General features: G+C 32.2%; 1 protein-coding gene and 1 long non-coding RNA gene across 7 annotated transcripts in view; one reads left to right on the top strand and one right to left on the bottom strand.

The window, feature by feature from the left end:
• The window catches only part of LOC127724637 (uncharacterized), a 640,225-nt gene that overhangs the window by 481,079 nt on the left and 146,770 nt on the right, over positions 1-12,376 (bottom strand). For all 5 annotated transcript variants that reach the window (XR_007992624.1, XM_052231644.1, XM_052231645.1 and 2 more), the window contains exon 12: positions 8,320-8,448. Coding sequence is in view for 4 of the 5 variants with exons in the window: in XM_052231644.1 (XP_052087604.1) it covers positions 8,320-8,448 (129 nt within the window). In the remaining variant the exon portion in view is untranslated. The remainder of the gene's footprint in view (positions 1-8,319; positions 8,449-12,376) is intronic.
• Positions 1-12,376, top strand: part of LOC127724793 (uncharacterized) — a 152,796-nt gene that overhangs the window by 1,651 nt on the left and 138,769 nt on the right. Inside the window, exon 2 of one of the 2 annotated variants that reach the window (XR_007992700.1) lies at positions 4,485-4,525. This is a non-coding gene — a long non-coding RNA (uncharacterized LOC127724793). Of the gene's footprint in view, positions 1-4,484; positions 5,034-12,376 lie in introns of both variants that reach the window. The other variant, XR_007992699.1, reaches the window with a different exon arrangement.

Genomic DNA, 12,376 nt, shown 5'->3' with positions numbered 1-12,376 from the left:
ATACACTGTTAGATTCGGCATAACAAATAAATAAATGTGATCAAAGATTTTACAAATCTAATGCGCCATACTGTGCAATTAAAGATTACTTCTTGAAATTTTTCAATATTTGAAATTTGAAAAAAAAATAATATTTGAAGAATAATTCTTTTTAATTTCTGAAATCTGAAATGAGAAAAATTGACCCCCCACAATTTCTTTTTACCCCCCCCCCCCCCCATTTTTTCCCCCAAACCATAATTACCCATTTAAATTAACCATAGTGCTAACTTAATCTATTTTATAATAGAATTTAAAATATAGTGTCAAATCTTTCATATGGATTTTTTTGTAAAAAAAAAGATGCAACATTTGCAGATATTTTTACTGGTCTTCCTTTATAAATATGCATTTCTTTAAACATAATTTAAAAGCAGTGTAAGGGAAGTAACCAAAACGTTGTATTTGGATTACCTCCCTTACACTGTTTTAAATTATCTTTATTGTTCATTAACCATTACTTTATATATAATTTAAAAGCAGTGTAAGGGAGATAATTTCAATGATGTATTTGATTTATCTCCCTTACACTGCTTTAAATTATGTTTTGTACTAAAGTATTTGTCCATTAACCAGGACAACCTTGTTTTTCCCCCTTTTTTGCCCCTAATTCCTAAACAGTTTGAGCCATAACCCCCAAAGCAAATCCTAACCATCCCTTTGTGGTATGGAAACTTGTAGTATAATTTCAGAGAGATCCATACACCGTTCCACAGTTATTGTCTGGAAACTAGAAAATGCTTATTTTTGGCCCCTTTTTGGCCCTTAATTCCTTAACTGTTGGTACCATAACCCCCAAAATCAATCCCAACCTTCCTTTTGTGGTATTTAACCTTATGGTTAAATTTCAAAAAGATCCATTCACTTAAACTAAAGTTAGAGTGTGAAAACCAATGTGTCTTCGGACGACGACGCCGGACGACGACGATGACGCCAACGTCATACCAATATACGACCACAAACTTTTTTTGCGGTCGTATAAAAACCGGTACGGCCCAATCTTTTAAGGCAAAATTTTGCCCTGGAGATTTTAACTAGATTGGACGATACTTTGTTACATAGCAACGTACAATATCCGAAAATGTAAAAAAACCGAAAACAGAACAATTTGTTTCCTGTTGCATAAAACATAAAATTAATGCATAAAGTAATTTCCTATTCCAAATTTAAATAATCTATCACATTACAAAAAGAAAATAAATGGGGAATGTGTCCATGGGACACAGATGATGCCCCCGCTTGCATATCTAATAAAGTTATAAAGGGATATAACTGAAGAACTGTAAAAGTGACGCTACCCTAATTTGTACTTGATCTGAGTTTTGTGGTAATAAGTATTGTGTATAAGTTTCATAACATTTGGTTGAGGCAAACTAAAGTTAGAGAACGGAAACGAAAAATTCAGCAATTTTTATGTTTATAAAGGGGCATAACTCAAGAACGGTAAAAGTGACGCCCCCCCAATTTCAAACTTGATCTGTATTATGTGGTAATTAGCATTGTGTATAAGTTTCATAACATTTGGTTGAGGCAAACTAAACTTAGAGAACGGAAACGAAAAATTCAGCAATTTTTATGTTTATAAAAGGCGCATAACTCAAGAACAGTATAAGAGACGCCACCAATTTTCAAACTCAATCTGTGTTTTGTGGTAATAAGCATTGTGTAAAAGTTTCATAACATTTGGTTTAGGCAAACTAAAGTTAGAGAACGGAAACCAGCTTTGGGACGTACGTACGGACATACAGATGGACAAGGGTAAAACTTAATGCCCCCTCCGCTGCGGCAGGGGCATAATAAATATTGAAAAATGTATCAGTTTGAAATAATGTAAAATTCCCCTAAACTTCATGAATGATTTTGGCACACCAACGTGATGGTTAAAGAGACGTCATACAAAAAGGAAACTTTTGAACTGAAGGCTATTACGATATGTCAACTGTGGATTTGACAATAAATTTTAGCCAATGAAAAAATTGTTCCATAAAATTGCTGGTTTGAAAAAAGAATATGCTTTCAATCTTTATTAGATGATTTGCAATAATATTTCTTAGATTGTACATAAAATAAAATTTCATTTTTACAAAGGGAAGTGTGGTATAATACATGTAATTTGATTGGATGACTAATCAGATTCTACAATAGATTGGATCTCACCTGCTGTCTATGAACAGTTAGGCCAGTGTGTTCTAAAGCAGTAATTGAAACCACAACAATTTAAAATGTACAAAGTGTTATTTAACACAGCGTATAGTGTTGGGGAAAAGGGGCAGCCTTTTTATGACGAAATTTAGAAAAAAATGAGGTTAATGTAGTAAGATATGACGAGTGCTTTGGAATGGTAAGCATTTTCTATTTTTTATAAATTGAATGTTCAATAAAAATAGGACCTTCAAAGAATAATGGAGGACCTTTAAGTATTTTTGGTCAAAGTTCCTGGACCTTCCATTCCCAAAAGTAAATTTGAACCCCTGCAGGGATTAACAACAAGTCCAAGAATTTTTATAAAATTACTTAAACCAGTATATTCTTGTTTGCCATAATGGGTCATATAAATGTCCCTCACATAGATGATAGCTTTCTTATAGCAAGCACATATGAAGACTGTCAGAAAAATGTAAAAAATACTGTGGAATTAGTTGATAGATTAATTTTTACAGTACACCCAAAGAAATCTGTGTTTACACCAACAAAAGAGAGAACTTTTTTAGGATTCATAATTAATTCCTAAAATATGACAGTTAGATTAACACAAGAAAGAATTTCAAATTTATAGGATCTGTGTTTTGAGGCAATGCATTTTAAGGAAATTAGTATCAGGAATTTTGCTCAAATTATAGGGAAAATGGTTGCGAGTGAACCAGCTGTACAATATGCTCAATTTTAGTACAAAGATTTAGAAATATATAAAGAGAAAATGTTGAAAAAGTTTTATGGGAATTATCATATGATTATTTGCTTACCAACTCATGTGATCTTCCTACTAGTTACAAACCAATTATGCAAAATGATCCTGATATAATACTGTTCAGTTATTCTAGTAAAACTGGTTGGGGCGGAGTAAAAAAAACTACCAGAAAAAAAAACCAAGTTTTTGGTCAGCAGAGGAAAGAGAAATGCACATTAATTTTTTAGAACTTAAGGCAGCTTTTCTAACTTTACAATCCTTGGCCAGAAATATTTCACAAAAACATATCCATATGAACTTGGCTATTTCTTATATTGAAAAATTTGGAGTAAAAATTACAAATTTACATATTTTAGCAAAAGAAATAGGGTATTGGTGTTTAAAACATAAATTATGGATCAATGTGGTACATTTAGCTGGGAAGCTAAACATAGAAGCTGATAAACTATCTAGAAAATTGAATGATGACATGGAATGGACATTAAAAACATTTATTTGAAAAATTAAAGAGCACTGTAGGGACAATGGATATACATTTATTTGCTAGTAGGCTTAATAATAGGAAACTTCAATACGTTTCTTTTTAAGCCAGACCCACATGCAATAGCAATTGATGCCTTTACTATAAGTGAACTAGTAATAATTTTTATTATATCTTTCCTCCTTTTAGTGTCATTGGACGGTTATCCAGAAAATCATCAAGGACAAGTTAGACAAAGCAGTATTGATTGCACCACTTTGGCCAACACAAATATGTTTTCCGCAACTATTACATCAGATCAGCCAACAATCCTACATCCTGCCGAAAAACAGTCTCTATCTACCACAGGATCTGAATCAAATTCATCCAGTTTCAAACCCCCTACTGGGAGCTTTTGTCTTGTCCGGAAATACTTGGAAAATAAAGGAATTTCAACACTCACTGCTGACATCATATTACACTCATGGAGACAATTCACAGGAAAGCAATATTTATTTAAACTTAGGCCAAAAAAAAATATATGTCTGTTTAAGGTTACATACTTTAAAAAAAATAGGGTAGGTAGGTCGGTATTTCCATTTTATTTTATTTTTTCATTTTATTTTTTGTGACATGATCTCTAGTCATGGTTCAAGTTTATCATGGGCCGATTTTACCCGCTATTTTAATGATTGGATTATTTTTCTTGGTTATTGGTTGGCAAAAAATGGCGGCAAAGTGTTTATTTCATCACACGAGTCAAGAATTTCCTTAAAACAGCTGTCATATTCACGATTGTGAACATTGGGATGTATCAGGCAATTGATTTATATTATTGGCAACACTAACTTCGCTTTTGACACGAGTTCAGTTTATTTTTCACTTTACAACAGAAATAAAATGACTTAGGGTCGGCGCTCAAAAGTAGGGTTGGTCGGGTAACCGTAAACAGACATGTATTTTTTTTTGGCCTTATTTAAAATAAACTGCTTCGATGAGCGCAGCTAGATACGCCCGCAGAGGTCCAACCCTGAACAGTTGGGGCAAAAATGGACACAATATTCAAGCTTGATTCAGGTCTGAATTTGGATTGTAATTAAATATTTGAAATATTATAGGTTTCTGAATAAATGTAGTCAAAGATCTTGAAATTGGTTATATGAATTGAATATTCAATTAAAGATTTCTTGCTGTTGTGCAATACTTAGTAAACCTGTTGTCAGACTATAAACAAATAAAGTTCAATTAATTCTCAATGTCATATTAGAAATTTATGAAAATAAAAAGGGAGCTTACAACAATAGATATAAACAATTCACCAAAGTTTCATGAGAATTGGTGACAGCATTTTTGAGTTATTGTTCGAAAACTGGAAAATCAACCCTTTTTTTAATGAATAAAACCCCATAACTCAGAAATGTAAAATGTAAAATTTATAAAATTCTAATGGGAGCTTACATCAATACATACAAACAATTCACCAAAGTTTCATAAGAATTGCTGAAAGCATTTTAGAGTTTTTGTCTGAAAACTGGAAAACCCTCCTTTTTTTATGAATAAAACCCTGTAACTCGGAAACGTAAAATCTAAAATTTATAAAAATCGAAAGGGAGCTCATGTCAATAGGTATGAACAATTCACCACAATTTCTTGCAAGTTGGTGAAAGCATTCTTGACTTATTGTCCGAAAACTGGAAAATCCCCCTTTTTTTAATGAATAAAACCTCATAACTCGGAAACGTAAAATCTAAATTTTATAAAAAATGAAAGGGAGCTCACATCAATAGATATAAACAATTCACCAAAGTTTTATGCAAATTGGTTAAAGCATTTTTGAGTTAATGTCCGACATGTTGACGACGGACGGACGGACGGACAGAGGTATACCATAATACGTCCCGCAAACGGGCGTATAAAAATGGATGTGTTTTTCAAATCAAAAACAAACTGATCCACTTGATATAAACACTGTGCTGTCTGTTTTATCTTCACTTTATGACAGTGGATTAAGTTACAGTGCAATCAACACTGCGAAATCTGCAATATCTTCAATTTGTTCTGTGACAAACAGGAAAGACATTGGGAAACGTAAATTGGTAACTCGATTTATGGGGTGTATTTTCAATGCTAGACCATCTCCTCCCAAATATACAGAAACATGGGATGTAAATATAGTTTTAGATTATTTAAAAACATTACATGCAAATCAAAAAAATTTTGTTCAATAAAATTTCTAAATTAAACTTGTTGAAGATTGATTAGAATTTTATTGAACAATTGATGACTTAGGGCTTTACACAACCTCCCTAGCTGTCGGGTCAGCTCCCTCTACTACAATTCAGATCATTCATTCTCTAAAGAATGACCTTTGGCAGTTACAAGCTTTGTTCTCTTGTGTAAGCCCTAAGTCATAAAAAAAAGTCCTTTGATCAGTAAAATTCAGAAATATAAAACATAGATATTTTCATAATTTGCCTTTTGATCATAAAATGGTATCTGTCCAACTTACATAAAGTTCCATCAAAATTGGGAAAGTTATTGGTGACTGAAAAACAAAAAACTTTGATGGTATCTAAATGTAAACTAGATATCATTGAGATGGGAGCCATCTCTGTGGGCCCCGCTGTGAATAATGTGTGGTAAAAAATTTGTATCTTTATCATTGGACATGGGGTTGTCAACTAAACCAAATTTTTTTACCTTGACCTTTGACCTAGGAAGTTGTTCATAAATTATGACAGACCCTCTGGTGTTGGGTAATATACATATCAAGTATAAACTTTGAAATCATAACGGTTCTCAAGATATAGAGCGGACACGATCTTTACCATAGGACAAAGGGTTGTCAACTAAAACCAAAGACAGACGGACGGAGGGACGGACAGACGGACGGACAGACGGACGGACAGACTGATCACTATAGGGCGGCCGCCATTCGGCGGGGCCCTAATAAATGTGGATAGTGTCCACATGTGGACACAGATGATGCCCCTGCTTGCATATCATATAGTTATAAAGGGACATAACTGAAGAACGGTAAAAGTGACGCTACCCAAATTTGAACTTGATCTGAGTTTTGTGGTAATAAGCATTGTGTGTAAGTCTCATAACATTTGGTTGAGGTTAACTTAAGAAGAGAACAGAAACTAAAAATTCAGCAATTTTTCTATTTGTAAACACGCATAACTCTAGCACGGTTTTGTATAAGTTTTATAACATTTGGTTGAGACAAACTAAAGTTAGAGAACGGAAACGAAAATTTCAGCAATTTTTATGTTTATAAAGGGACATAACTCAAGAATGGTAAAAGTGTCGCCACCAAATTTCGTACTTAATCTGTATTATGTAGTAAAAAGCATTGTGTATAAGTTTCATAACATTTGGTTGAGGCAAACTAAAGTTAGAAAACGGAAACAAAAAATTTGTACTTGATCTTAGTTTTGTGGTAATGAATATTGTGTATTGGTTTCATAATGTTTGGTTGGGGCAAACTTAAGTTACAGAATGGAAACTAAAAATTTTGCAATCTTTCGATTTATAAAGGGGCATAACTCAATAATGGTTAAAGTGACACTACCCAAATTCAACTTGATCTGTGTTTTATCAGTGGAAGTCAAAATTAAACATTGCATTGTATAAAGCATTTATAGTAGTTGATTCAACTATAATCATGGACAAAGGAAGATAACTCCAATTTTAAAAATAACTTGATATTTAGAAGAAATAAAAATTTTGCAATTTTTCCATTTATAAAGGGGCATAACTCTAGAACGGTTAAAATGACGCCACCAAAATTCAAATTTGATCTGTGTTTTGTGGTAATTAGCATTGTGTATAAGTTTCATATCATTTGGTTGAGGCAAACTAAAGATAGACAACGGAAACCAATTTTGAGACGTACGGACATACGTACAGACGGACAAGGGTAAAACTTAATGCCCCCACTGCTACGGTGGGGGCATAAAAAAAATAAGTCCATTTATTAGTAAAGTATGGAAAAATGAAAATCAATATTTTCAAAATTTTGCTTTCGATACAGTCTTTGGTTCATAAAAAAGCTTCTGTCTAAAGGAGTAGGCCCTGTAAGACCCCTTTTTGGCCACAAAATATAGCATTTTTTACAAATGTGTTCAAATGAAAAAATTTAATGATTTATTGTAAAGTTAAATACTTTTGTTACATAAATATGGGCTGTTTTTGACAATACATGCAATGCAGATGCATCAAGTATTAGCATCATTAACTCATGCAATAATACTGAAATCTTCACAATTTTAGCATTTGTGTTAATTTTAATACTGTTTTTGTCTAAAATGGAAGTGGCCACAATTGTGTTCAGTCTTAATATTTAAATATATGTTGTATCTAGTGATAATACATAACATATATAAAGGTTGAGACTGAACACGAATGCAGCCACTTACATTCTAGACAAAAACCATCTGAAAAGTGACCTTTTATTGCATATTTGATAGACTTTTCATAATAAAGCTTGAATTTGAGCGTCTTTAATGACTTGATCAGTTCAAATCTTTTACATAAACTAATTGAATCGACTGAAGTAGACAAAGTGCTTAAAAATGTCAAAAATCTTTCATCAGATGTACTTAGAATATTCAGCCAAAATTAGCCCTTACCGGACCTTTTTCTTTCAATAAAATTCCATTATGGTTTGACAAAGTTATTGATGTCTATAAAAACTTTAACCGAAGACTGAACCTAAATGTTGCCAAAGACAACACCAATATCCAGGATCGATTTGTCTCAGACAGGGACACAAGTAATTCAGGCTCGTCAAAAATGTTAAGAATAAGAATGACAAATACCCTCTGGGTAAGATTAGCAGAAAAGTACAGAAAAGCAGCAGGTGGGAGATGCCTTACTGTAATGAATAATTAGAAAATCATTTTACCTTGTGGTGGCTGTGATGTTGAAAAACTCTGACTCATTGATACAACACGTTTAATGGAATCCACAGAAATAACTGGTATCATTTCATCTTCCTCTACAATGACTGTATCCAAAGATGAGTTTTCTAAACCTTTAAATAAATTAACAGAATCTTGTAATAGTTATAGTTTTCAGTTGTGTATAATAAACATATTTATTTTACCCCGGGATAGGTTCTGAGAAATTTGTGCATATTATCCATGATGATGATGATGATACATGGCTGCTTTACGTCCAGCGGCAAATTAATATGCATATTCAGGATGACAACATATTGAAATATTGATATTTACCCTGTTTTGTACTAGACCGACACATAATGTGCTAGTTCACAAAGTAACAGTCCTCAGGAAGACATGTCACATTATTCTCACTATTAGCCGACAAGTCTTTTCTCTTACTCCTTAATGCTGCATGTGTATTAGAGAAGCAGCAAATAACACTTTTAAAGACTTTGGTTTGACCCGGCTGGGCTCGCTACCAAAAGATATTATCCATGCAAACAGTTTTTTTAGTATTTTTTCATGTTATTCGGTTCTGCTTGTAAAGAGGTAGTAAAAAGTTTATTTTTGTTAGCAAGGCATTTTCTGAAAATTGAGTCACTTGGAATGTTGGTGAATTTCCGATTTGGAAAGATTATGCAGAACCTCAATATAAAATTTACCTCAAACAATAATGATATCATTGGCAGCCTTATCAGGTAGGACAAAAACAAATTCCTTGTCCAGAGTTCTTTTAGCTTGTTTGATGAGAGAAATACGGCTATTGATAAATATATGGTTAACGTTTGAAGTGAAATGTTTTGTAAAATGTTTAATAAGAATATCTATTTTCATTAATCAATTGAAAAAAAAATAAGGACTTTTTGTCAGCTTTTTCACTTTTTATCCATTTTATACAGTAAGTATGGAGTGAGTCTTGGATGCTTTTATGACACTCATTCATCCAAATGATTGACGAGGGATGATATTTAGGGAACTTAGGCCATAAACGTATTTGGAATTACTGCAATTTCATGACATAGGTATATTGTTACTGATATTAACATCTTTACACACCCCACTATAATTAAAAACATATTTCCAGATAGATTTTTTGTAAACATAACAAATAAGATAATAAGTATTATCAAACTAACCAGGAATTTGTTCTTTTACAGAATATTGGAAATATTTATAAAATCAAAACCTTTATTGACACATTTGATTTGAAAAGAATGTTGATTAATTACATCCACTTCATTTGAATTTTGATAGATAGTTGTCTCATTGGCAATCATACCACATCTCCCTATTTTTATATATCACCTATTGTAATATTATTTCAAAACAACAAACAATTTACTATATGTTTAATGTAAATTTTATCGTGTAAAAAAATATCAGATATAGGAATATATATCAGTAAATTGGGGATAGAAATATATATGTAAATACAATCAAAACCTTGACCAATCAGATTTTTTTCAATGTTTTTCTGACAGAAAAATGAACCTGGAAGTTACGCAATTACAATCTTGTAGACAAGAAAATATTGTTTTTTCTTAATAAAAGTAACTTTAGTGTTGTCTTTATTCATTGTCTTCCTTTATAAAATGAGTTAGATGCCCTTTTAGTTCAAAGCCTATTAATTTATTTTTCAGTGCAGTAAGTTGGGATAATTTTCATAGCACTCTTGTGTTCACAGAATAGAAATATAATTTAAACTGAATGTATACCTTCTTCTGAATAATTTTATATATATATTGTATATTTACTAGTGTAAAACCATTCAAACGGGAAAACCAACGGTCTAATCTTTATAAAAAACGAGAAACGAGAAACACTTATGAACCACATCAACAAACGACAACTACTGAACATCACAATGTCTCTTAAAAATCTATAAAACTTATCTGTAATTATCTTCAAAATGTCTAATAATGAACAGTAAATTTCTAGCTATATTCATAATGTCCTACAGAGCTTATAATCCTCAACACTTAGGAAACAGAAAATTTTCAAATAAATCTGTCACTCCAATTATAATTCTGTGATTGATATGTACCACATGCCTTGTTATCTGATAACAGGTGAAAATTATTTAAAAACACTTAAGTGTAATCAAACTTTATAAACCATTTCTGTTCAAAGGGAAATAACTCAATCACATAATAAGTACCACTTTTGGCTACTGAAAGGGCTAAAACTCAACGAAAAAAGCTAAAATCGTGAAAATTGAACTTGACCTTCATTTAGTCACAGGAAACAACATATTTAAATTTGAGAAAATTTCATCAAAGCGTTTTCATGTTAATGAACGGACACTGTTTGGCAGCCACCAGCCAGCCCGCCAGCCTGCCCGCCCACTCCCCCGCCGGCCGGCCGTACATCTCCAAATCAATAACCGATTTTTCCTTTGAAAATCCGGTTAAAAAGTACGGCCTTCAACACGGAGCATTGGCTCACACCGAACAGCAAGATATAATAGTACACTATTTAGCAAGTCTGTTTTCTTCAATCTCAATACCACTATTAATTTGATTAGTTAATTAAATAACAAAATTTTGTTTATAGTAAGTTTATTGTGGTAAGAAAACAAGGACGGGTTCTAAAAGAAATATTTGTAGAGCAGAGAAAACTGTGCACCTTCCAATCTGCTTGACTTTATCAGATGACAATACGAATACTAATAAACTGCTTTGCTGAGCACAGCTGGATACGACCGCAGAGATCCAACCCTCAACAGTTGGGGTAAAAATGGACACAATATTCAAGCTTGATACAGGTCTAAATTTGGATTGTAATTTAATATTTGACACATTATAGGTTTCTGACCCAGAATAAATGTAGTCAAAGAATTTGAAATTGGTTACATGATTTGAATTTATATTCAATTGAAGATTTCTTGCTGTTGTGCAATACACTGTGCTGTTGCGCAATACTTAGTAAATCTGTTTTCAGACTATATACAAAGAATTAGCAAAATAAATTGTGACCCCCAATTTTTCTTTGGAAAATTGACAATTTCTTTAATCTTGAGAAAAAAACAATTGACCCCCAAAAACAATCCCAACCTTCCTTTTGTGGTATTGAACCTTTTGATAGAATTTCCTAGAGATCCCTACACTTAAACTTAAGTTATTGTCTTTAGACGACGACGACATGATGGCAAAATACGACGAAAGAAAAAAATAATAGAAAAAGTAAGATTCATTTTAGAGATTTATAGATTACCTGTGCACATTACATATATATATGTATATAACAGTAACTTCATTAATGCAGAAACATACATACATGTCTCTGGTTTTTAAAAAAAACCAAAGACACAAACTATTGATGGTATTACAGTACATATGATTTATTTCAATAAACAAAGGATTCATAAACAGAAAACAAGTATGAGTATTACATAACCAGCTGATCATTTTGAACACAAACATTGTAGTAATGTACCTGAAAAAATTCTTTAAAAAAGTTCCATAATCCTTATATAGCAGTGGTCAGGGTTAGTAAGATCAAAGTCTTAGGTCAATTAATTTTTTGCAGAAGATTCAATGAATATACATTGTACATTTATCATCTAATTGAATATATTGGGTAATAGGATATTTTTGGCTGATATTTTGGGTATCCAATTTGCCCGAATCTACTGTATCAACAAGATTAATAGACAGATCGACAGAAAAATCATCTGAACAAAACAAATATCGAACTTGATCTATACCTTGTCATGGTAAAACTAAATAACAAGTATCAAATCAATATCTTTAAGCATGGGGAAATTAATAAATTGTCATGTGTAAGTAAGATAAATGGGGAATGTGTCCATGGGACACAGATGTTGCCCCAACTTGCATATCATATAAAGTTATAAAGGGACATAACTGAAGAACAGTAAAATTTACACTACCCAAATTTGTACTTGATTTGAGTTTTGTGGTAATAAGCATTGTGTATAAGTTTCATAACATTTGGTTGAGGCAAACTAAAGTTAGAGGAAGGAAACGAAAAATTCAGCAATTTTTCCATTTGTAA

Source organism: Mytilus californianus, unplaced genomic scaffold (assembly GCF_021869535.1).
Source record: "Mytilus californianus isolate M0D057914Y unplaced genomic scaffold, xbMytCali1.0.p SCAF_14, whole genome shotgun sequence".
Taxonomy (NCBI): Eukaryota; Metazoa; Mollusca; class Bivalvia; order Mytilida; family Mytilidae; genus Mytilus; species Mytilus californianus.
This window is presented reverse-complemented; position numbering and strand designations above follow the sequence as displayed.